Source organism: Macaca mulatta, chromosome 10, assembly GCF_049350105.2.
Source record: "Macaca mulatta isolate MMU2019108-1 chromosome 10, T2T-MMU8v2.0, whole genome shotgun sequence".
Lineage (NCBI taxonomy): Eukaryota > Metazoa > Chordata > Mammalia > Primates > Cercopithecidae > Macaca > Macaca mulatta.
Window position 1 is genome coordinate 34,546,824 of NC_133415.1, and position 26,477 is coordinate 34,573,300.

The 26,477-nt window shown below is 44.9% G+C and overlaps 1 protein-coding gene, 1 long non-coding RNA gene and 1 pseudogene across 13 annotated transcripts in view; 1 reads left to right on the forward strand and 2 right to left on the reverse strand.

Moving 5' to 3' along the window:
* The window catches only part of CECR2 (CECR2 histone acetyl-lysine reader), a 197,764-nt gene that overhangs the window by 24,524 nt on the left and 146,763 nt on the right, over nucleotides 1-26,477 (reverse strand). For 8 of the 12 annotated variants that reach the window (XR_013399582.1, XM_028828023.2, XM_028828020.2 and 5 more), the window contains exons 8-9: nucleotides 24,923-25,006; nucleotides 11,317-11,470 (exon numbers count right to left, since the gene is read on the reverse strand). Coding sequence is in view for 11 of the 12 variants with exons in the window: in XM_028828023.2 (XP_028683856.2) it covers nucleotides 11,317-11,470; nucleotides 24,923-25,006 (238 nt within the window). In the remaining variant the exon portion in view is untranslated. The remainder of the gene's footprint in view (nucleotides 1-11,316; nucleotides 11,471-24,922; nucleotides 25,007-26,477) is intronic. The other 4 variants (XM_077950793.1, XM_028828022.2, XM_077950792.1 and 1 more) reach the window with 1 other exon arrangement.
* LOC144331997 (uncharacterized) lies at nucleotides 1,759-4,503 on the forward strand. The gene is made up of 2 exons (XR_013399655.1): nucleotides 1,759-1,996; nucleotides 3,144-4,503. It is a non-coding gene; the product is annotated as an uncharacterized LOC144331997 (long non-coding RNA).
* Nucleotides 18,945-20,634, reverse strand: LOC107000527 (dnaJ homolog subfamily A member 1 pseudogene; annotated as a pseudogene).

The window sequence follows — 26,477 nt, forward strand, 5'->3', positions numbered from 1 at the left end:
CTTCCGTGAATTTCCTGTTAATTTGTCTTTGTGCCTATTGATTATCAGAGTTCTTACTGATTTGGAGAAATGCTTTAAATAATGAGTAAGTCTTCGTTGGTAAGTGTTAAAATTATGTTGTTCTACTCTGTGATTTGTTGTTTTATTTTGTTAATGGTGTTTCTGCCACATGTACATTTAAAATAAATAACGTAATCAGGCCAGGCATGGTGGCTCACGCCTGTAATCCTAGCACTTTGGGAGGCCGAGGCGGGCAGATCACGAAGCCAGGATATTGAGATCATCCTGGCTAACACAGTGAAACCCCGTCTCTACTTAAAAAAAAAAAAAAAAAATTAGCCAGGCGTGGTGGCGGGCACCTGTAGTCCCAGCTACTTAGGAGGCTGAGGCAGGATGGTATGAACCTGAGAGGCGGAGCTTGCAGTGAGTCAAGATTGTGCCACTACACTCCAGCCTGGGCCACAGAGCAAGACTCCGTCTCAAAAAAATAAATACACAAAGTAATCAAATATGTCAATTCTCTCTCTTTCCTTATGGTTTTTGCTTTTTGTACTTAAAAATTGTTTTCTATCCCAGTATCTTTTTTTTTTTTTTTTTTTTTTTGAGACGGAGTCTCGCTCTGTCGCCCAGTCTGGAGTGCAGTGGCCGGATCTCAGCTCACTGCAAGCTCCGCCTCCCGGGTTTACGCCATTCTCCTGCCTCAGCCTCCCGAGTAAAGACAGTTATCTACAACTTCTTCAGAAAGGTTCTGGCCTTTAGTGTATCTGGAACTTATATAAGGAGTAGGGATTTAAATTTTTTCCCTATAAATGAATAAGTGTCCTGGTTCCTCCCTGAGAGACAGGGGTCTCGCTCTGTTGGGATCATAGCTCACTATAGCCTCGAACTCCTGTGCATAAGGGATCCTCCCACATCAGACTCCTGAGTGGCTGGGACTACAGGCACATACCACCACGCCTGGCGCTGTTTCTGAAAAACCCATATTCTCTCTCAAGGTCTGTTTCTGGTCTCATTGTCTATCTCTATGCCAACACCATTCTCTCTCAATCACTGCAGATTTGATCTCATTGTGTGGCATAATGATTGCCCCTATCGTATTGTTTTTGTAAGTTATCATGGCTATTCAAGGCCCTTTGCTCCGCCGGGCGCGGTAGCTCACATTTGTAATCCTAGCACTTCGGGAGGCCGAGGCAGGCAGATCACCTGAGGTCGGGAGTTCGAGACCAGCCTGACCAACATGGAGAAACCTGTTCTCTAATAAAAATACAAAATTAACGAGGGATGGTGGTGCATACATGTAATCCCAGGTACTCGGGAGCCTGAGGCAGGAGAATTGCTTGAACCCTGGAGGCGGAGGTTGCAGTCAGCCGAGATCGTGCCATTGCACTCCGGCCTGGGCAACAAGAGCAAAACTCCATCTCAAAAACAAACAAACAAACAAACAAACAAAAAAACCAGGCCCGTTGTTCTTTTATATGAATTTTAGGAACAGTGTGTCGAGATCCACAGATTCTTTTTTCTTTTTTAGGAGACAGAGCCTCACTCTATCACCCAGGCTGGAGTGCAGTGGTGTGATTTCAGCTCACTGCAGCCTCTGCCTCTCGGGTTCAAGCAATTCTCGTGCCTCAGCCTCCCGGGTAACTGGGATTACAGGTATATGCCACCATGGCTGGGTAATTATTGTATTTTTAGTAGAGACAGGGTGTCGACATGTTGGCTAGGCTGATCTGGAACTCCTCAGCTCAAGTGATCCGCCCACCTCAGCCTCCCAAGGTGTTGGGATTATAGGTGTGCACCACCGTGCCCGGCTATCATAATTTTTTTTTGCGATAGAATCTCACTCTGTTGTCTAGCCTGGAGTGCTGCGGCAGTGCAATCTTAGCCCACTGCAACCTCTGCCTCCTGGGTTCAGGCGATTCTTGTGCCTCAGCCTCCCCAGTAGCTAGCTGGGATTACAAAAGTGCACCAACATGTCCAGCTAATTTTTCTGTTTTTAGTAGAGATGGGGTTTCACCATGTTGGCCAGGATGGTCTTGATCTCCTGACCTTGTGATCTGCCCGCCTCGGCCTCCTAAAGTGCTGGGATTACAGGCGTGAGCCACCGCGCCTGGCCGGGTCATGCTATCTTTTAATAAAGTGTTCATGTTGATATTTACAGAATAATAATGAACGGCTGGGCACAATGGATCACCTGAGGTCAGAAGTTCAAGAACAGCCTGACCAACATGGTGAGACCTCGTCTCTACAAAAAATACAAAAAAATTTGCCAGGTGTGGTGGTACATGCCTGTAATCCCAGCTACTTGGGAAGCTGAGGCAGGAGAATTACTTGAACCCGGGAGGCGGAAGTTGCAGTGAGCCGAGATCGCACCACTGCAGTCCAGCCTGGGCAATAGAGTGAGACTTGGTCTCCTCCCCCCCCCAAAAAAAAAAAAAAAAAAAAAAAGGAATAATAATGAATATACCTACTTGGTGAATTTCTTAGCTATAGTAGTTTCCTGGGTGATTTTCTTGGAGTTTCAAGACACACACCACCCCAAATATGTATACATACCTATGTAATTTTCTTTGTAGACACTAAATCTTTACAATACAATATGAACTGGAAACGATAGAGGAAATCCTTGTGTTCATCCTGACTTTAAAGAGAATGCTTCTAATGTTTCCCCATTAAGTAGAAGGTCTGCCTAGATTATTAAGATATTGGCTGAGGAAGTTTCATTCTATTATTCTAAGTTTGCAGAAAACCCAAGAAAGGGCTGGAACTACTAGAAGCTGGAAATGCCACGGACTCTTACCTACAGCCGTCAGAGAGTGAAACCCTGTCAATACCTAGATTTTGGATTTCTAAGTCCCAGGACTATGAGAGAATAAATTTGTTATTTTATGCCACCTGGTTAATGTAGGTTGTTACGGTAGCCCTAAGAAACTAATATAAAATTCAAAATTCAACCCACTACCCACCACTTCCTTTTTTTGAGACAGGGTCTTGCTCTGTCACTCAGCCTGGAGTGCTGTGCGCAATCATGGCTCACTGCAGCCTTGACTTCCTGGGCTCAAGTGATCCTCCTACCTCAGCCTCCTGAGTAGCTGGACTACAGGCATGCACCACCATGCCCGGCTAACTTTTAAAATTTTCTGTAGAGATGGGGCCTCACTATGTTGCCCAGGCTGGTCTTGAACTCCAGGACTCAAGTGATTCTCCTGCCTTGGCTTCCCAAACTGCTGGGATTACAGGCATGAGCCACTGCACCTGGCCATCAATCCCATCATCTTCTGAATTCTGCTGTTGCTCCTACCTGCTATCATTATTAAGAACATCCTCTCAGGGTAATCTACCTTTTCCAAATTGGTTGTTTGATGGAACAGAATGTTCTATAATTCAGTTCCATAAGCCCACATGGAATTTATATCCAGTTTATATCTCTTCTTGCTTTCTGTATCTGAGGATCAGGGTTTTTCATCAAACCAAAAAACTACTCAATCGTTGTTTCTGAATATTCTCTTGGCCTTACCGTACTGCTTCTTTCCTTCTAGAACTTACAGTGAACACATACAGGACCTTTCATGCTTTCTGCCACCTGCATCTGTTATGCAGCCTTTTCTGATAGTTGCAAATCCAATTTTCATGTTCTGCTTTGTGACACTGGGGCTGAGATCCTGCACACACAACTTCTCTCTTCTCTGCTGGCTGTATACTCTGCCAAAGGGAGCATCAGCGGGACCATGGGAGGCAGGCTGAGGAGGACGACAATCTCCTTCCGTTTGTTTGCTGATGCCATTCAACCCATCCTGGGATGGACGGTCCTGCATCTGTGAAGCTGCACTTGGCAGCGACAGCCAGGTTCTTCTGGAGTTTGCCTGCCTTCACGAGTGCTAGCAGTGGGGCTGCAGCCCCCCACGTTTGACACTCCCACCTCCTCCGTCTGTGTCACCACGGGGATCTCTTTAACCTTTTTTTCGTTTTCTAACTCCCATTTAACCAGAGTCATGCGACGTTTTCTCTGCTGAAGTATCTAGTGTAGTTCTGGTTTTCAAGGCTGGACCCCAACTGATTAACTACAGGTTACTTCTTTCGTCATGGCCGGCTTCATCTCATTCCAGTTTCCCAGACATCACCCAAATGAGCATAGAGCTCAGTAGCATTAAGTGTGTAAGTAATGTGCCGCCATCACCACTGTCCATTTCTAGAATCTTTTCAGCACTCCAGTCTGTAACATTAAACACTAACTCCCCATTTCCGTCTCGCCTCAGCCTCTAGCACAAAACATTTGTCCATGTGTGTTCTGCTGGTATCATTTAGTGTAATACCTTCAAGGTTCATCCATGTTGTAGCATGTTTCAGAATTTCCTTCCCTCTTAAGGCTGAATAACACCCCACTCTGAGAGTATACTGCGTTCAGGTTCTCTTTTAATCCACTGGTGGACACTTGGCTGTTTCACTTTTTGCCTTCTGTTTTTTTTTTGGGGGGGGCGGGGAGGGGGGACAGAATCTTGCTCTGTCACCCAGGCTGTAGTGCAGTGGCATGATCTCAGCTCACTGCAGCCTCTGCCTCCCGGATTCAAGCGATTCTCCTGCCTCAGCCTCCCAAGTAGTTGGGACTACAGATGTGCGCCACCAGGCCCGGCTAATTTTTTTTTTTTTTGTATTTTTCGTAGAAACTGGGTTTCACCATGTTGGCCAGGATGGTCTCGATCTCCTGACCTCATGATCTGCCCGCCTCGGCCTCCCAAAGGGCTAGGATTACAGGCGTGAGCCACTGAGCCTGGGCTTGTTTTTGTTTTTTCTTAATCCACTTTCTTCCTTTCAAGTTTCTTTAAACAAATAAAAGCTCTGAGTCCTCTACTTGGAAGTATGCAGTCATGTGCCAGGCACGACACCACTGCACTCTAGCCTGGGCGACAGAGCAAGACTCCGTCTCAAAAAAAAAAAAAAAAAAAAAGTGATTAGTACCTAATTGATTATTTCTCTCTTTTTTTAATATTTGGAAGCTACTAAAAAGTCTGGAAAGGTTATTGTAAGTATCTTACGGCTTACAAAAATTTCTTCCATAAGAACTATCATGGAAGACAGAGCGAGACTTTTGTCTCAAACAAACAAAATTATCATTTGTGACTTTAAATGTGTGTTAGAGACTGTCCTGTTTTCATTTAATCCTTCTAACAAGGTCTGCACAGCCCATCTCGATGCGACCTGGGCTACCCGCTAGGCCTCATTCATGCCCAGCCAGCCTTCCTGTGCTTGCTCCACTCTGCTCCGCTCCGGGACTTCCAGCCAGCCTTCCTGTGCTTGCTCCGCTCTGCTCCGCTCCGGCCGCGCCGGGACTTCCAGCCAGCCTTCCTGTGCTTGCTTCCTCTGCTCCACCCGCATATCCCTGTCTTGGTGCCTCTGCTCTTGTCTGTACCGGCGCCTCCCTCTTCAGGCACTCACGGGTCAACCCCATTCACTTTATTTACATGTCAAAATTTCAGACAGGACTTTCTCTTTTGTTTGCGACAGGGTCTTGCTGTGTCACCCAGGCTCAGTTCAGTGGGAGAAATCAGGGCTCACTGCAGCCTCGACCTCCTGCAAGGGGTCCTCCCCCCAAAGCCTCCCAAGTAGCTGGTGGAGCCACCACGCCCAGCCATGTCACTCTTTACCTGTAAACCTGCCTAATTTTACTTCAGATCACTCACCACTATTATCCCACAATATTTGTCTACCCTCTACCTTCTTACCACTGGATTGAAAATACTACTACTGGCTGGGTGTGTGCTCACGCTTGTATTCCCAGCACTTTGGGAGGCTGAGACAGATGGGTCACTTGAGGCCAGGAATTCAAGACCAGCATGGCCAACACGGTGAAACCCTATCTCTACTAAAAATACAAAAATTAGCCGGGTGTGGTAGTGTACACCTGTAATCATAGCTACTCGGTAGCTACTTGGGAAGCTGAGGCACGATAATCACTTGAACCTGGGAAGCGGAGGTTGCAGTGAGCCAAGATCATGCCACTGCACTCTAGCCTGGGCAAAAGAGTGAGACAGTGTCTCAAGAAACAAAGAAAAAGAAAAAAAAAAAAAAAAAAGCAAGCCATACTTCCCTCCTGTGCTATCAAATACTAGATAGTATTCATTCGTAATAACCATTTTTTTTGTACCCATTAACCATCCTACCTCTCCCCAACCCTCCACTATCGTTCCCAGCCTCTGGTAACCAGGCTTTTACCCTCTATCTCCACGGGTTCAATTATTTTGATTTTTAGATCCCACAATTAAGTGAGAATATCCAATGTTTGTCTTTCTGTGCCTCACTTATTTCACTTAAAGTAATAACCTCCAGTTCTACCCATGTTGTTGCAAACGACTGAATCCATTTTTATGGTTGAATAGTACTCCCCTGTTATCAGTACCACATTGTCTTTATCCATTCATTTGCTGAGGGACACTTAGGTTGCTTCCAAATCTTGGCTATTGTGAACACAGTTGCAAAAAATACGGGAGTGCAGTTGTCTCTTCCATACACTGATTTCCTTTCTTCTGGGTGTATACCCAGCAGTGGGATTAACAGATTTTATGGTAGCTCTCTTTTTAGTTTTCTAAGGAACTTCTAAGCTGTTTTCCATAGTGGGAGACTAATTTATGTTCCTACCAACGGTGTATGAGGATTTCCTCTTCTCATCCTCACCAGTATTTGCCACTGCCTGTCCTTTGGATATAAACCATTTTAACTGTGAGATGATATCTCACGGTAGTTTTGATTTCCATTTCTCTGACGATCAATGATGCTGAGCACTTTTTCATAAGCTTGTGTGCTTTTTTTTTTGAGACAGAATCTTGCTCTATTGCCCAGGCTGGAGTGAAGTCTCGGCTTGATCTCGGCTCACTGCAACCTGGGCCTCCCAGGTTCAAGCGATTCTCCTGCCTCAGTCTCCTGAGTAGCTGGGATTACAGGCGTGTGCCACCACACCCAGCTAATTTTAGTATTTTTAGTAGAGGCAACGTTTTGCCATGTTGGCCAGGTTGGTCTTGAACCCCTGACCTCAAGTGATTTGCCTGCCTCAGCCTCCCACAGTGCTGGGATTACAGGCATGAGCCACCACACCTGGCTTTTGAAAAAAAATTTTTGAGACAGGGCCTCGCTGTATTATTGCCCAGGATGGAGTGCAGTGGCATGATCTCGGCTCGCTGCAGCCTGGACCTCCCAGGCTCAAGCTATTCGCCCACCTCAGCTTCCCAAGTGGTTGGGACTATAGGTGCAAACAACCACGCTCGGCTAATTTTTGCATTTTTTGTAGAGATGGGGTTTCACCATGTTGCTGAGGCTGGTCTTGAACTCCTGTGCTAAAACAATCTGCCAGCCTTGGCCTCCTGAAGTGCTGAGCTTACAAGCATGACTCAACACGCCTGGCCTTGTCTGCCATTTGTATGACTTCTTTTGAGAAATCTCTATTCAAATATTTTGCCCATTTTATTTTATTTTATTGGTATTACTTTTTTGAGATGGAGTCTCGCTGTGTTGCCCAGGCTCGAGTGCAGTGGTGCGATATCCGCTCATTGCAAGCTCCACCTCCTGGGTTCATGCCATTCTCCTGCCTCAGCCTCCCGAGTAGCTGGGACTACAGGCACCCGCCACCACACCCGGCTTTTTTTTTTTTTTAATAGAGACAGGGTTTCACCATAGCCAGGATGGTCTCAATCTCCTGACCTTGTGATCTGCCCACCTCAGCCTCCCAAAGTGCTGGGATTACAGGCGTGAGCCACCGTGCCCGGCCTATTTTGCCCATTTTAATATCTGATTATTAGACTTTTTCCTAAGAGTTGTTTGAGCTCATTATATATTCTGGTTATTAATCCTTTGTCAATTGGGCAGTTTGCAAATGTTTTCTCCCATTCTGTGGGTTGTCTCTTTACTTTGCTGGTTGTTTCCTTTGCCATGCAGAAGCTTTTTAACTTGATGTGATCCCATTGGTCTATTTTTGCTTTGGGTGCCTATGCTTGAAATCAGTGTCCTGGAGGGCTTCTCCAATGTTTTCTTCTTGTAGGAGGTTTCATAATTTGAGGTCTTAGATGTAATTCTTTTCTTTTTTTTTTCTTTTTTTTTTTTTTTTTTTGGAAATGGAGTCTCACTCTGTCACACAGGTTGGAGTGCAGTGATGCGATCTCAGTTCACTGCAACCTCTGCTGCCCGGGTTGAAGCGATTTTCCTGCCTCAGCCTCCTGAGTAGCTGAGATTACCAGCGCCTGCCACTGCACTCGGCTAATTTTTGTATTTTTAGTAGAGACAGGGTTTCAACATCTTGGCCAGGCTGGCCTTGAACTCCTGACCTTGTAATCCACCCGCCTCGCCTTCCCAAAGTGCTGGGATTACAGGCGTAAGCCACCGCGCCCGGCCTTAGATATAATTCTTTAATCCACTTTGATTTTATTTCTGTATATGGCAAGAGACAGGGGTCTAGTTTCATTCTTGTGCTTATGGATATCCAGTTTCCCCAGCACCACTTGTAGAAGAGACTGTCTTTTCCCCAGTGTGTGTTCTTAGCACCTGTGTTGAAAAAGAGTTCGCTGTAGGTGTGTGGACTTGTTTCTGGATTCTCTATTCTGTTCCATTTGTCTATGTGTTTGTTTTTATGCCAGATCCATGTTGTTTTGGTCACCATAGCTCTGAAGTGTAATTCGAAGTCAGGTAATTCCTCCAGTTTTGTTCTTTTTGCTTAGGATAGCTTTGCCTATTCTGGGTCTTTTGTGGGCCCATATAAATTAAAGGATTTTTTTTCCTTTCTATTTTTGTGAAGAATGTCATTGGTATTTTGGTAGACATTGCATTGAATCTGTGGATTACTTTGAGTAGTATGGACATTTTAACAATACTGATTCTTGTAATCTATGAATGTAGAAAGCTTTCCAGTTTTTGGGTGTTCTTTTCAATTTCGTTCATCCATGTTTTACAGTTTTCATTATAGAGCTCTTTCACCACTTTGGTTAATTCCTAGGATTTAATTTTATTTGTGACCACTGTAGATGCGACTACAATATAGGAATTATTAATCCTACAATATAGAAACTAAGCCATAAAAATGAGTTTTGGACCTGCCTATATAAATTAAAATGACAGGTGTACCCAGTAAAGACCCTATTAAATAAAAAACACAATTCCACTAAAAAATATAAACAAATTAAAGCCAGTTATTATGTCTTGAGGAATTTAAATGTGACACTGGAAACAGCCAATTACAGAAGATCTTACAAGTGAGATATACTACATAGTGTGACACAGGCTAAACCTGTAGATTATATGCACTAAGGGTTGTTTATTTATTGAGACAGAGTCTTGCTCTGTCGCCCAGGCCAGAGTGCAGTAGCATGATCTCGGCTCACTGCAACCTCCACCTTCGGGGTTCAAGGAATTCTCCCACCTCATCCTCCTGAGTAGCTGGGATTACAGGCATGCACCACCACGTTTGGCCATGTTGGCCAGTCTGGTCTCGAACTCCTGACCTCAAGTGATCTGGCCACCTCGGCTTCCCACAGTGCTGGGATTATAGGCGTGAGCCATCGTGCCCAGCCATCATTTCTTTCTTTCTTTTTCCCTCCCTTTCTTTTCTTTTTTTTTTTTTTTTAAGACGGAGTTTCACTCTTGTTGCCCAGGCTGGAGTACAATGGCATGATCTCGGCTCACTGCAACCTTTGCCTCCCAGGTTCAAGTGATTCTCCTGCCTAAGCCTCCTGAGTAGCTGGCATTACAGGCATGCACCACCACGCCTGGCTAATTTTTTGTATTTTTAGTAGAGATGGGGTTTCTCCATGTTGGTCAGGTTGGTTTTGAACTTCCGACTTCAGGTGATCCGCCCCCCTTGGCCTTCCGAAGTGCTGGGATTACAGGTGTGAGTCACTGCGCCTGTCCCATTATTTCTTTATTCATTCTAAAACCCTTAATGTGGTCAGGCACAGTGGCTCACGCCTGTAATCCAAGCACTTTGGGAGGCCGAGGCAGCAAGATCATTTGAGGTCAGGAGTTTGAGACCAGCCTGCCCAACATGGTAAAACCCCGTGTCTACTAAAAATACAAACATTAGCCGGGTATGGTGGTGCACCGATAGTCCAATAGTCCAAGCTACTCGGGAGGCTGAGGCAGAGGATGCAGTAAGTGAAGACTGTGCCACCGCACTCCAGGTGGGCCACAGAGTGAGACAACGTATCAAAAAAAAAAAAAAAAAAAAAAAGGCTGTGCACGATGGCTCAAACCTGTAATCCCAGCACTTTGGGAGGTCGAGGCAGGGGGATCAGGAGGTCAGGAGATTGAGTTCATCTTGGCTAACATGGTGAAACCCTGTCTCAACTAAAAATATACAAAATTAGCCAGGCGTGGTGGCGGGCGCCTGTAGTCCCAGCTACTCGGGAGGCTGAGGCAGGAGAATGGCGTAAACCCGGGAGGCGGAGCTTGCAGTGAGCTGAGATCGCGCCACTGCACTGTAGCCTGGGCGACAGAGCAAGACTCTGTCTCAAAAAAAAAAAAAAAAAGATCTTGGTAGGAATGAGGTGCACATAACAGGTTAAGTAACTTTCTGTTACTTAATAAGTACATAAGCCCAGAATCTTTCAATTTTCTTAGCCAAAATTTACTGAAATTTTGCCCTGCAAAAACACTGTATTCAAACAGCCAAATCCATAGGCTATGCTGTTTTATTAAAAAATTAAAAATATTCAATACACTTATTTAAAAGGTAAATCTTAGACTATCTTAAATTATACCAAATGATCTGTTATCACATGATTTATGAGGTTGGGCTTATAAATACAATTGTTATCTAAGAAAACATCTAAAAACAGTTATTATCCTTTGTTTGCAAAACTCTAAACAGAAAAAAAGGCTAACTAGCCCAAGACCTAGAACTGGACCTGAGAAAACAGCTTTGTCCTAGTAATATTAATGGTAACATTTTAGAGGTGAACAGTGCTGTATCTAAAAATAAACAGAAAACTGAGACTTTTACATACCTCATTTGTGTTCAAAATTATATCTGTGAAATCAGTTCTCATCAATACCTTAAATTTTCTTTTTCTATTTCACGTGTGGAACCCCGAGATCAGAAAAATAAGCAAGATTCTGAAAGACACACTAAGAATGACCAATACTAGTGCTTTAGAAGGAATGTAAAGCCAGTGGGGGTGGATACAGGTCAATGAACATGTCGGAATACAATGCACAAGATATTTAAATAGAAAGTGCCGGAAACAACTCGGATGCATAGCAGGACTTAGCTTGAGCTAGCTCCGGCTACAGGATGGCTGGTCCACAGACACGCACCTCTCCAGACCACGCGGTCACTGCACATACCTTCCACTGCCTTGACCTTCTCCTCCAACTCGCGTTTCCTCTCTTCCTTCAGCATCTGCTCCTGCTCCTTCTTCTGCACTGCTAGAAGAATCTGACGCTCTTCTTCCTCCTCTTTGCGCTTTTGTTTTTCTATTCTGGTCAGCACAGGAGTCTCCTGTGAGGAGCCAATGAGCACATCCTGTCAGTACACAATCATGCAAGATAAGCTCTTTGCTCTCAGTTCATTGAATTCAATATTTTCTTTTCTTTGTTTTTTTTTTTGAGACAGAGTCTCGCTCTGTCACCCAGGCTGGAGTGCAGTGGCCGGATCTCAGCTCACTGCAAGCTCCTCCTCTCAGGTTCACGCCATTCTCCTGCCTCAGCCTCCCGAGTAGCTGGGACTACAGGCACCCGCCACTTCGCCCGGCTAGTTTTTTGTATTTTTTAGTAGAGACGGGGTTTCACCGTGTTAGCCAGGATGTTCTCGATCTCCTGACCTCGTGATCCGCCCGCCTCAGCCTCCCAAAGCGCTGGGATTACAGGCTTGAGCCACCGCGCCCGGCGAATTCAATATTTTCAACAAATAATATTAGCTAGGTACTTTATATCATGAAAAGTTGATTTTGTATCTGGAGAAAACATGTTTAGATATATATAAATGTTAAAACATAAGGGAGATTCAAAACAGGGTAAAAGTTTTGTGTCCAACAATTTATATAGTTTGTAGTATTTAGGAGACAATCTTATGGATAATTTACTGGAGAGAAGAGAAACTGGGGCAGTTCAGTGGCGCGATCTTGGCTCACTGCAAGCTCTGCCTCCCAGGTTCACGCCATTCTCCTGCCTCAGCCTCCTAAGTAGCTGGGACTACAGGCGCCTGCCATCGCGCCAGGCTAACTTTTCGTATTTTCACTTGAGATGGGGTTTCACCATGTTAGCCAGGTTGGTCTCAATCTCCTGACCTCATGATCTGCCTGACTCAGCCTCCCAAAGTGCTGGGATTACAGGCGTGAGCCACCGCATCCAGCCAATAAAGGAAAGTTTTAAAAAGTATACTAGGATGAAAGACAGTCATTCAACAAAACACAGTTCCTTTTTTTTTTTTTTTTGGAGATGGAGTCTCACTCTGTGAGAGTGGAGTGCAATGGTATGATCTTGGTTCACTACAACCTCTGCCTCCCAGTTCAAGCAATTCTCTCGCCTCAGCCTCCCGAGTAACTGGAGTTACAGGTACCTGCCACGACGCCCAGCTAATTTTTGTATTTTCAGTAGAGATGGGGTTTCGCCATGTTGGTCAGGCTGGTCTCGAACTCCCGACCTCAGGTGATCTGCCTACCTCGGCCTCCCAAAGTGCTGGGATTACAGGTGTGACCCACCGCGCCCAGCCCTGTTTTCAATTTCTTTCCTCATCTTTTGTGTTAATGTGAAAGCTAAAACATTTTCCTTTTTAAAAATTATTTTTGAAGAGGTAGTAACTGATGCCTGCAATAGACTGTATGTGTAAGTTGCAGAGAGACAGAAAAATGAACCAGGTGTCAACCGAAGGAGAATTCACATTACTCTTAAAGAAAAAATACTAATTATCCCATTTTGAGTGAAACGTAATGAAGGAGAATTCACATTACTCTTAAAGAAAAAATACTAATTATCCCATTTTGAGTGAAACGTAATGAAAAGGTAAAGCTTTCTTTAACAGATCTTTTTAGTAGGGAGAAGACCTAAAGATCTGTATCAGATACATTTTCAAGAGTTTTACTTTTCTTTCTTTTTTTAAAAAAAGATGGGAACTCGCTATGTTTCCCAGGTTGGTCTGGAACTCCTGGTCTCAAGCGATCCTCCCATCTTAGCCTCCTGAGTAGCAGGGATTCTAGGTGCAAGCCACTGCAACCAGCAAAAGCTTTATACTGTGGAAGTTGAACTAGTGGCTTTAATGTGGAGGAAAAAAGATGAATGCTGATAGTCACTTATGTAAATCACCATTCAAGATAGTCACTTATGTCTTACCATTTCAATGCCCAATGTGAGGGCACTGAAAATGCCTTTGATTAAAATTTTATATTATTTTCTTTATGGTGCTTTTTTCCCCCCTTGCTCCCTGTGGACTTCACATTTTTATGGTTTTTAAAACCAGTTTAGGCTGGGTGTGGTTGGTGGCTCACATCTGTACTCCCAACACTACGGGAGGCCAATGCAGGAGGACTGCTTGCGCTCAGGAGTTCAAGACCAGATTGGGCAACGAAGTGAAACCCCATCACCCCATCTCTACAGAAAAAAACAAAACAAAACAGGTAATTAATAAATAAATAAATTATCCAGGTGTGGCAGTGTACACCTGTAGTCCCATCTACATGGGTGGCTGAGGCGGGAGGATCTCTTGGGCCCAGGAGTTTCAGGCTGCAGTGAGCTGTCACTGTTCCACTACACTCCAACCTAGGGGATAGACCCTATCTCAAAACCACAGAACAAAACAAAACATTCTCATTTGACTCCAAATTTAGGGATGATCTTGCATAGATAGTAGGCTTTTTTAAATTTTTTTCTTGAGATGGAGTCTTGCTTTGTCACCAAGGCTGGAGTGCAATGGCATGATCTTGGCTTACTGCAGCCACGGGCTCCCAAGTTCAAGTGATTCCCCTGCCTCAGCCTCCAGAGTAGCTGAGATTACAGGTGTGTACCACCACGCCTGGCTAATTTTTCTATTTTTAGTAGAGACAGGGTTTCACCATGTGGACCAGGCTGGACTAGAACTCCTGACCTCAGGTGATCCGCCCACCTCAGCCTCCCAAAGTGCTGGGATTACAGGCGTGAGCCACGGCCCGTGGCCCAGTTAATAGACTTCTCAATGTCATTTTTATCATTCAAAAATCTAGGAGCCTGACTTTAGAAGGGTTTACAGGTAAAAATCTGGAATGAACAGGAGGGATGAAAATAAAACATTAACTACATACATAACACTGTACCCATAAGGTGTCTTATTAAATAAAACCCGTAACATCTTTATCCTATAACCACAGCAGGCCAGTTTCAATACGGTGGATGGTGATTCTGAAAAGGGGATGCTGGCCGGGTGCGGTGGCTCAAGCCCGTAATCCCAGCACTTTGGGAGGCCGAGACGGGTGGATCACAAGGTCAGGAGATCGAGACCATCCTGGCTAACACGGTGAAACCCCGTCTCTACTAAAAAAAAATACAAAAAAACTAGCTGGGTGAGGTGACGGGCGCCTGTAGTCCCAGCTACTCGGAGAGGCAGGAGAATGGCGTGAACCCGGGAGGCAGAGCTTGCAGTGAGCTGAGATCCGGCCACTGCACTCCAGCCTGGGCGACAGAGCGAGACTCCGTCTCAAAAAAAAAAAAAAAAAGAAAAAGAAAAGGGGATGCTACGGACACTTGGCAAGGACGACTGTCCTGAAGACTGCAACTCTGGCCACTGCTTCATGAATAAATGTCTGTCAAGCACCTTCCCTAAATTTTGCCATAATCCCTACTCTCACTTCCACCCCACTCCCCGGGTTCTTAATTGTTCCAGCAACATCTTTAGCCAGCTGAGATATGATGAAACTGCAGTTAACAAAACAAAGTAAAACAAAACTATTTGCCTTTGCTCTTTTCAGATGTATACCGATGCCAAAAAAACACCGTAAGGTATCAGTTGACCAACATGGGCAGGGGAAAGAGAAGAGATATGAAAACTAAGCCTTGTCACTACAGTAACCAAAACAGCATGGTACTGAAACCAAAACAGATATAGACCAATGGAACAGAACACAGGCCTCAGAAATAACACCACACATCTACAACCATCGGATCTTTGACAAACCTGACAAAAACCAGTAACGGGTAAAAGATTCCCTATTTAATAAATGGTGCTGGGAAAACTGGCTAGCCATATATAGAAAGCTGAAACTGGATCCCTTCCTTACACCTTATACAAAAATTAATTCAAGATGGATTAAAGACTTAAATGTTAGACCTAAAACCATAAAAACCCTAGAAGAAAACCTACGCAATACCATTTGGGACATAGGCATGGGCAAGGACTTCATGACTAAAACACCAAAAGCAATGGCAACAAAGCCAAAATAGACAAATGGGATCTAATTACACTAAAGAGCTTCTGCACAGCAAAAGAAACTGCCATCAGAGTGAACAGGCAACCTACAGAATGGGAGAGCATTTTTGCAATCTACCCATCTGACAAAGGGCTAATATCCACAATCTACAAAGAACTCAAACAAATTTACAAGAAAAAAACAGGCCGGGCGCGGTGGCTCAAGCCTGTAGTCCCAGCACTTTGGGAGGCCGAGGCGGGTGGATCACGAGGTCAGGAGATCGAGACCATCCTGGCTAACACGGTGAAACCCCGTCTCTACTAAAAATACAAAAAACTAGGCGGGCACCTGTAGTCCCGGATACTCGGAGGCTGAGGCAGGAGAATGGCGTAAACCCAGGAGGCGGAGCTTGCAGTGAGCCGAGATCGCGCCACTGCACTCCAGCCTGGGCGACACAGCGAGACTCCGTCTCAAAAAAAAAAAAAAGAAAAGAAAAGAAAAAACAACCCCATCAAAAAGTGGACGAAGGATATGAACAGACACTTCTCAAAAGTAGACATCTATGCAGCCAACAGACACATGAAAAAATGCTCATCATCACTGGTCATCAGAGAAATGCAAATCAAAACAATGAGATACCATCTCACACCAGTTAGAATGGTGATCATTAAAAAGTCAGGAAACAACAGGTGCTGGAGAGGATGTGGGGAGATAGGAACACTTCTACACTGTTGGTGGGGCTGTAAACTAGTTCAACCATTGTGGAAAACCATGTGGCGATTCCTCAAGGATCTAGAACTAGAAATACCATTTGACCCAGCCATCCCAGTACTGGGTATATACCCAAAGGATTATAAATCATGCTGCTATAAAGACACACGCACACGTATGTTTACTGTGGCGCTATTCACAATAGCAAAGACTTGGAACAAACCCAGATGTCCATCAATGATCGACTAGAATAAGAAAATGTGGCACATATACATCATGGAATACTATGCAGCCATAAAAAAAGGATGAGTTCATGTCCTTTGCAGGGACATGAATGAAGCTGGAAACCATCATTCTCAGCAAACTATCACATGACAGAAAACGAACACTGCATGTCCTCACTCATAGGTGGGAACTGAACAATGAGAACACTGGGACACAGGGTGGGGAACATCACACACCGGGGCCTGTTGGGGGTTGGGAGACTGGGAGAGGGTTAGCATTAGGAGAAAATACCTAATGTAAATGACGAGTTGATGGGTGCAGCAAACCAACATGGCACATATACGTATACCTATGGAACAAACCTGCACGTTCTGCACATGTACCCTAGAACTTAAAGAATAAATCCTACTTACAATAATAAAAAAAGAAAACTGAGCCTTGTCAAAGGGAAGATTTCATTAAAAGAGAACTGTGATGCTTTCTATATGTCAGACCCCAAAATGAGAGGGAAACAGGTATATATATATCAAACATGAAATTTATTTACAGAATTACATATGTGTATTCTGGCCACTCTCCCCTGCAACAAAGACAGTAGGTGTAAACCTGTGAAATATTATTCTTTCATCAGTAGAGGGTACATTAAGTAGGATCCAACATTTTAATAAGGGCTGAGCAAATGCAAGCCAATTACTTATGAAATTGTAATGCTGATCACTCAAGACTTGATAATCTGGCCGGGCACAGTGGCTCACACCTGTAATCTCAGCACTTTGGGAGGCCAAGGTGGGCGGATCATGAGGTCAAGAGATTGAGACCATCCTGGCAAACATGGCGAAACTCTATCTCTACTAAAAATAGAAAAAGTAGCTAGGCATGGTGGTACGCGCCTGTAGTCGCAGCTACTCGAGAGGCTAAGGCAGGAGAATCACTTGAACCTGGGAGGAGGAGGTTGCAGAGAACCGAGATTGCGCCATTGCACTCCATCCAGCCTGGTAACAGAGTGAGATTTCGTCTCAAAAAAAAGAAAAAGAGTTGATAATCTAAATAACCACAGGAAGTGTGTTAAGTCAGTGGAGGGAGAGAAAGAGAAAAAAGTCAAAAGCCAATAACCTAAATCTTACGAATACAGAATTCTTTTATGTAATGAGTATGACTTATTATTATTAATATGTAATATCTTACAATCAGTTAATAGTGCTCCCCTCAAACAAATGGAACACGAACACACAACTCACAAACAGTATATAAAGCACACAAGTGGCCGGGCACGGTGGCTCATGCCTGTAATCCCAGCACTTCGGGAGGCCGAGACGGGCGGTTCACGAGGTCAGGAGATCCAGATCATCCTGGCTAACATGGTGAAACCCCGTCTCTACTAACAATACAAAAAATTAGCCAGGCGTGGTGGCGGCCCCTGTAGTCCCAGCTACTCAGGAGGCTGAGGCAATGGTGCCATCTCAGCTCACTGCAACCTCCACCTCCCGGGTTCAAACTATTCCCCTGCCTCAGCCTCCCCAGTAGCTGGGATTACAGGCACCTGCCACCATGCCTAGCTAATTTTGTATTTTTCATAGAGATGGGGTTTTGCTATGTTGGTCAGGCTGGTCTTGAACTCCTGACCTCAGGTGAACTGCCCGCCTTGGCCTCCCAAAGTGCTGGGATTACAGGCGTGAGCCACTGTGCGCAGCTGATCTGGCTGCTTTTTGCTTTTTTGTTTTGAGACAGAGTCTCGCTCTGTCGCCTAGGCTGGAGTGTAGTGGCGTGATCTCGGCTCACTGCAACCTCTGCCTCCCGAGTAGCTGAGATTACAGGCGCCCGCCACCATGCCTGGTTAATTTTTGTATTTTTAGTAGAGCTGAGGTTTCGCCATCTTGGCCAGGCTGGTCTCGAACTCCTCACCTCGTGATCCACCCGTCTTGATCTCCCAAAGTGCTGGGATTACAGGCGTGAGCCACCACGCCCGGCCAAGATCTAGTTGTTCTTATTAAAGTGTGTGGCACATCCCCCGTCACACATGCACACTCGTGCTTTCTGTCTCCGTCTCTCCTGCTCCGCTGTGCTAGGATGTGCTTCCTTTCCCCTCGCCTTCTGCCACGATTGTAAGTTTCCTGAGGCTCCCCAGTCATCCTTTCTATAAAGCCTGTGGAACTGTGAGTCAATTAAACCTCTTTTCTTCATAAATCCCAGTCTCAGGTAGCTCTTTATAGCAGTGTGAGCACAGACGAATACAGGTATGATTTCTATCACTGATACCACACGTTAAGTTATATATTACGCCATCTTCGAGTAACACTTGAAGCCATACAATAAATGCAGAGGCATCACAATGAATCCCAGTTAATACAAATAACTATATAGACCAACACTTCTCTACAAATTTAGTTTGGCCTTTTTTCTAATAGCCGGTTAAATAGTTTTAATTTCGTAGGTTAACAGTGAAGGTTCATACACTGAAGCCAGTAGGTATACCTAGCATTGCTTTTCAGCCTAAACTTTTCCACGTACACAGCTGAAATCAGTTACAAGACTTGGCCTTAAAATGCTAGGAGAGCTTCTTAGTTTTTACAGGTATTAAATTTTGTCTTGCACGCCGAAGTCATCGTACATACAGGGCAATGTCAGAGCTTTTATCATCACGTTTGTTCTTCATTTACCTTTAAAACACTTCTCTAGCTGAATATTTAAAACAACAGGAAGCAGCGAGCATATTATAGTTACAGGTCTTCACTCAGTCACTGTTGCAGATAAAATACCAGCAGTGAGTGTTACTCACCGGCCCAGTTAAGGGCTTTGACGCTGACCGCGTCTTCTGGGAGATGGTGTTCACTGCACTCATATGCTTCTCTGTTGTAATGCTGCCATCTTTGCTGATCTGCCTCAAAGCTCACCAATTTTTTTTTTTTTTGAGGCGGAGTCTCGCTCTGTCGCCCAGGCTGGAGTGCAGTGGCGCGATCTCCACTCACTGCAAGCTCCGCCTCCCGGGTTCACGCCGTTCTCCTGCCTCAGCCTCCCGTGTAGCTGGGACTACAGGTGCCTGCCACCACGCCCTCCCGTGTAGCTGGGACTACAGGCGCCAGCCACCACGCCCGGCTAATTTTTGTATTTTTTAGTAGAGACGGAGGTTCACCGTGTTAGCCAGGATGGTTTCGATCTCCTAACCTTGTGATCCGCCCGTCTCGGCCTCCCAAAGTGCTGGGATTACAGGCGTGGCCACTGCGCCCGGCCAGCCCACCAGTTCTTTTTGATCATCCCATCAGTCTCTTCTACTTCCTTCCTACCCGGTAGAAGTTTTTCCTGCAAAGAGAGTTTATCAGGAGAGAGAGCCACTCTGAGGAGCGTTTACATAAATTCCGTGATTAGGTGACCCTTTGCATACGGTGTGTAGTAAATTGACATTCTTTCATTTAGCGCACACTTGATATCCCCGTGCTTGACAATCTGACCTGGATGAGAGGTCATGACCATGGTTCAGTCTTCGAAAGCAGATGTTAGCATCTGCGAGTTACTCAGTGTTTCAGCCAGCTGTATGTGTGTACACAGGAAAAGGTCTTCGCCCTGTCGAGTAAAAACACCATGGTCGTTCTGTTCTACCCGAGTGATCATGTTTCCTGGCTCCAGTTCTGGTTCTTGGTATCCTTCACCACAGAATGTTATCTTCTGGCCATCTTTCATGCCTTTGTCAATAGGGACTTCTAGAATCTTCTTCTCTGCAACTATCTTCCTTCCATTGCAGCTTTTACGTCTATCTTTAGGACTGATGATTCCCCGTGGCCTTGGCACTCCATGCACACAGATTGAATTTGCTGTATGTATGTCCATATATGTATCTATATTTTGACCAATCCTGGTTATCTGTCCCTCTCCTTCTCTTTGGACCATAAGCTCCTGAGTAGTGACTTCCAGAGCCAGGTAACATACAAATTCAAGTGAAAAGACCTTTACACAAAGAAGTCACGTACACATGTAATATAGGAAGGTATTCCTTAGGTATGTCCAACAGGCTCACAGTTTAGACCATTTGACTTATGCCCCAAAGTAACTGTAATTTAAGGTTGGTAGTACAGCAAATTATGAATAGCTTTTATTGTATGTTTTAAAATCTCATCACATGTTCACATGCTTAAATCTGGATATCAGAATTTAAACAATTCTTGAAATGTATGAATGTCTCCTTAATAAACTGATTACAAAGTATCTCAAAAAAAGGAGCACATGGGTCACAGAATAATGCTCAATATGATCCGTTTTGTAATAAATGCATAGAGGAAAAGCCTGAAGCAAATACATAAAAATGTAAATAGTAATGATTCCTGAGTTGTGGGATTACCAGGTCTTTTACAGTTTTCGACATGTAGTCTCCACATTTTCTATAGACACGGTCGGCAGGTGGGAGCCTGCACCGGCCACGCCCAGCTGTGGCTCCTGCCCTTGCCAATGCCATCTGTCCGTCTAGTTATTGCTCCACCTGTCTCAGACTGCTTTCTCCAGAATCTGCCCCTCCTCCAGCACGGCCCTGAACTTGCAAACGCCTCCTGCTTTAGCTGGATCCTGTCTCACATTTCTCTGGGCCTTTTTTCTTGCAGCATGGGTTACCATTGTAGCAATTTCCCATCTGATGTGAATTCTCAACAATTACAATTTTACCTCAATGACATTACACACATCTGAGACCAAAAAAAAAAAAAAAATTCTATGTTACGCACCACTAGTCTGTTTTAAAATTCCCGTGCTAATTTTCAGCCCTAGGTCGATGCAAGGTAAAGCAAAGTCTTGATGAAACACCACAAAAAAACAGGACTCACTTTTGGTAGCGTTTTAACTATTAAAGAACCAGTACAACCAAATGAATGACAACCGACCAAGCAAAAGTAAACCTGCACTGTTGGGAACAGGCCCCCCAGAATCTGGCCATAAACTGGCCCCAAAACTGGCCATAAACAAAATCTCTACAGCACTGTGACATGTTCCTGATGGCCATGACACCCACGCTGGAAGGTTGTGGGTTTACCGGAATGAGGGCAAGGAACACCTGGCCCACCCAGGGTGGAAAACTGCTTAAAGGCTTCTTAAACCACAAACAATAGCATGAGCGATCTGTGCCTTAAGGACATGCTCCTGCTGCATACCTAGTCCTTCAATTCGGCCCATCCCTTTGTTTCCCAAAAGGGATACTTTTAGTTAATTTAATATCTATAGAAACAATGCTAATGACTGGCTTGCTGTTAATAAATGCGTGGGTAAATCTCTGTTCGGGGCTCTCAGCTCTGAAGGCTGTGAGACCCCTGAGTTCCCACGTCACACCTCTATATTTCTGCGTGTGTGCCTTTAATTCCTCTAGCACCGCTGGGCTAGGGTCTCCCCGACCCAGCTGGTCTCGGCACTGCACAGTTAAAAAAATGTGATACTGTCTTATGCTGTAATTTTTTTCTTTAAAAGGTGAGGTCAGTTGCAAATGGGATAGGAGCTGGGGCATGAATGCTTTACAAATAAGAGGCCTGCTAGAATCAAGGGGGTTTTTAATGAGAAGCTAATGAGAAACACCACTTTAAAATCCAGTAAAGGACAATTCACCAGAACCCCTGGTTTTAGCAATGCCCAGTATGCTGTGCCCTTACACGCTTCCCTCTCTGAGGGCAGGTATCAGACTTGCTAGCACCCTTGCTCCTGTCGGCAGCACATGTGAGACTGCCACCCAACACACGGTTCCCTAGCAACAGCAATAACCAAAGTCTCTGGACAAAAGTAACCACTGCATCCCGAATCCTAGAGTTCAGTGAGACGGTCTCTCCTCACTGGTATTTTCCCCAGAAGTCACAACTAAAAGTCTTTTTTTTTTTTTTTTTTTTTTTGAGACGGAGTCTTGCTCTGTCACCCAGGCTGGAGTGCAGTGGCCGGATCTCAGCTCACTGCAAGCTCCGCCTCCCGGGTTCACGCCATTCTCCTGCCTCAGCCTCCCGAGTAGCTGGGACTACAGCCGCCCGCCACCTCGCCCGGCTAAGTTTTTGTATTTTTTTTTTTAGTAGAGACGGGGTTTCACTGTGTTAGCCAGGATGGTCTCGATCTCCTGACCTCGTGATCCGCCCGTCTCGGCCTCCCAAAGTGCTGGGATTACAGGTTTGAGCCACCGCACCCGGCCTAAAAGTCTTTTTTCAGGCAGTCATAAGTTTGGACTGCTGAGTGACCAATATAGGCCAGAAACCCGGCCTCCGTGCTCAAAAAGTCATGTCACCATTAAGGGTTTCTCCAGGATACCGGGGACCACAACAGGTATTTTACAGTCTCTGTAATACTGTGGTTTCTTTTTGTTCAAACTAAAGAGCAGAATAAAAGAAAGCTCAAACACTGCCAAGAATAAAAGAAGAAATTTTAGTGTTTCATGCTGAAGTTTTGCTGGGAGCAATGAAGGGCCTTGCAGTCTATTCAGGCAGCCATGCAATCTGAAGAGGAAGTTATGGTCCAGGAATGCTCAGGGCAGTGAACGGTCAACAGAAATGGGAGCTTTCAAGGAGGTGTTAACTGTCAAGGTAATAAAGACAGCAGAGAGATCCCAACAAGGCCAGGCTAGAAAACCATTTGAGAACATGGCTGAATACCAGGGACCAAAGGCCATTCCGAAATTAGTGACTACTAGGAGGAAAAGGATACTGGAGAAGAGAGGTCAGTCATTAATAGAAGTGCCAACCCCCAGGTAATTAAACATTGGGCAAGACACATCTCTGAGTTAAAAAGAGACAGAGGTTGGCTGGGCGTGGTGGCTCACGTCTGTAATCCCAGCACTTTGGGAGGGTGAGGCAGGCGGATCACGAGGTCAGGAGATTGAGACCATCCTGGCTAACATAGTGAAACCCTGTCTCTACTAAAAATACAAAAAAATAGCCGGGTGTGGTGGTGGGTGCCTGTAGTCCCAGCTACTCAGGAGGCTGAGGCAGGAGAATGGCGTGGACCCGGGAGGCGGAGCTTGCAGTAAGCTGAGATCATGCCACTGTACTCCAGCCTGGGCGACAGAGCGGGACTCTGTCTCAAGAAAGAAAAAAAAAAAAAAAGGCGGAGGTGAAATCAAAATACACTGAAGCAAATACAAATTTATAAATCAGCTTTCCCTTTTCAGGGCTCAAGGCAGAGTGTGTTTAGTTACTGACAAGATCTCAGCAATAGACCATCGTGTCATCACTTAAATTTAAGAGCCACGAAAATGTTACTGAAAGGAAAAAGGAAGGCTTCGTAACGTAACAATTCAAAGGCATGGTCCAGAGTAAAACTACTGTCCCTTAACTCAAAACTGTCTAGGATCACTGAACTGTTTAAATATTTGACGAAAGAGTGCCCAAAGGAGACAAACAGTTAAAAAGTGCTGACCCTTCCTACAGTGTGATGTGGATGAAGTAATTTAACTACTTTTTTTTTCAGAGGTGGGGTCTTGCTATGTTGCCCAGGCTGGTCTCAAACTCCTAGACTCAAGTAAATCTCCTGCTTCAGGATCCTGAGCTACATCACAAGACGAAAATGCCAAAACATAGTCAGCTCCAGAATGCTGCTTGGACAACTCCTTTATTAGTAATTAGTGGTTGCACCAAACATTCTTTCTTCACCTAATATTGTACCTCAAACTCCCACATGGTGCCCTTTCTCTCATGTGACCTAAACATTTCCCTGCCCTCCCATTTATGTCCTCTTTTGCTTCGTGTCTTAGAAGAAATATGATCACCTACACTCCACAGCAAGGCCTTGATATCTAAGAATCTCATTTCACCACAGATCAGCCAGATCCATACTCTCGTTCCTGGACACTTTTCAGGTCCATGCTATGTCTCCAATTAGAAACAAAACAACAAACTTGCCACAGACTCTCACTTTCTTTCTTTCTTTTTTTTTTTTTTGAGTTTCACTCTGTTGCCCAGGCTGGAGTACAGTGGTGTGATCTCAGCTCACTGCAACCTCCACCTCCCGGGTTCAAGCAATTCTCCTGCCTCAGCCTCCCGAGTAGCTGGGATTACAGGTGCACGCCACCACGTCCAGTTAATTTTTGTATTTTTAGTAGAGATGGGGTTTCACTATGTTGGCCAGGCTGGTCTTGAACTCGTGAGTACAAGCAATCCACCTGCCTTGGCCTCTCAAAGTGGTTCGATTACAGGCATTAGCTACCGTGTCTGACTCTAATATATACTGTTTTTTGACCACATTACATAATTTCCTGTCTCTGTGCTTTTGTTTCTACTACTCCTGTAGTGTGGGATGCCTTCTGCCCCACCTCTCCCACCCTCTTTACTCCCCCTCTGTCAATCCTAGCCATCTCAGGATGCAGGTCGAGTATGGCTCTGCCTACTCAAATTCTCCTTTCATTGCTCAGCTCTAAATCCTCCCATCTTTGCATTTATGAACTGCTCCTATACATGTACCTATTGCAGCAGGTGTGGACATGCCTACTACCCCAGGAGATTGTCAGAACCAGAGTGTAGCCTCATGTCTTCTAATTCTTTATCTTTCTAGAAATGCATCCTAAGCATAAGAATGCTAAACAAACATTTGGGGTTTAGGAAAAAAAAATGAAGGAAAATAAAAAGGCAAGAATGGAAGTACATGAAAAGGATCTGTCTCTTTCATCAGGAAAGCTCCTCCTCGCTACTCTCTCACACACTCACCTCTTGCTTGATGGGTTTGATGGACAGGTGGTCAGACATCCACCTAGGATGCAACTCTGCCTTTGTGCGCTGTGGACGTTTTCCCTATAGTTAGAAGTGAAGAAGAGAAAGGAAACGATAGATTAGGGTGTTCTCAACTACTGATACTGATGCTGCTCCTGCTGCTGCCAGTAAAAAAGTGGCCCAGGAGGCATGCAGGTTAGGGCCAAAGGCTTCCTTAGGACAATCAGGGAGAACCACCGCTCAGCTGTGTAGGGACAGAAGCCAGTTTATTCTCTTGAAAAAATTAAAATAAAAACTTGGAGACAACCAAGTGTCTTTTATAATATGCATCACTGGCAAAAAAAAAAAACAAAAACAAAAACAAAAACTCCCTTAACAGTTTAAACAGTCAAAAAAAAAAAAAAAATCTTCCCAAATTACAAAGGGAAAGCCACGCTTTATCGCCTTCAGCGGAAGGGGTGGCTCTGGGAGGGGCATGAGGAGCAGCCGGAGGTGGGCCGCTGGGCAAAGGCAGCACAGTGGCAGCAGTGAGAAGTGAGAGCAGTTGCCCAGGAGGGGAAGCCAGGGAGAGAGCAGGGTTGGGGAAAAGGGCTCAGCGAGCAGAATGCGGTGAGTTCCAAGCAAACGCACCAGGCTGGAAAGCAGTCCTTGTAGGAAATTTCAAAGAAAGAGCACGGAGAACTCCTTGTATCTAGGTTACTACTTTTGAAGGCCAAGGTTTATTAGCATATGTAAGTTTTGCAATTTGTGAGGAATGAGCCCCAGGGCATCACCAACTGTAACCTACTATTAAAAGGTGACAAGCAAAGGCCTTCCCTTACGATAATATAACTTCTGTGGCTTCTGCATCAAAAATCTGCATTCTCCAGGGGTACTTCTGGCACCACTTAATCCATTAGGTAAGGAATTATAGGATGGAAAATGACAAGAAGGGGTGGTTGATACAACTTAAACATACCGCAAAGCCATGGGGGTACATTTAATGAGTCAGCAACTTTAGAAAGCTTTTTCTTCTTTGGGCTGGGTGGGGTGGCTCACGCCTGTAATCCCAGCACTTTGGGAGGCTGAGCGGGGCGGATCACGAAGTCAGGAGATTGAGACCATCCTGACCAACATGGTGAAACCCCATCTCTACTAAAAATACAAAAAAAAAAATTAGCCAGGCGTGGTGGCACGTGCCTGTAGTCCCAGGTACTCAGGAGGCTGAGACAGGAGAATTGCTTGAACCTGGGAGGCGGAGGTTGCAGTGAGCCAAGATCATACCACTGCATTCCAGCCTGGGCAACAGAGCGAGACTCCATCTCAAAAGAAAAAAAAAAAAAGAAAGAAACAGAATGACTAGTGCCCAATGCAAATGCAAGCCCAATTATCAAACGTAGTTGTGACCTTCTTTAAGTATCTGTCCCAAAAAACCTACCCCAGCAGTTTCCTGAAATAAGCCTATAAGCTCTTTTTTTTTTCCCCTTAAAGGTTCTTGTTGTGTTTCAGAGGATGGAGTGCAGTGGGGCAATCATAACTCACTGCAGCCTCAAACTACTGGCCTCAGACAATC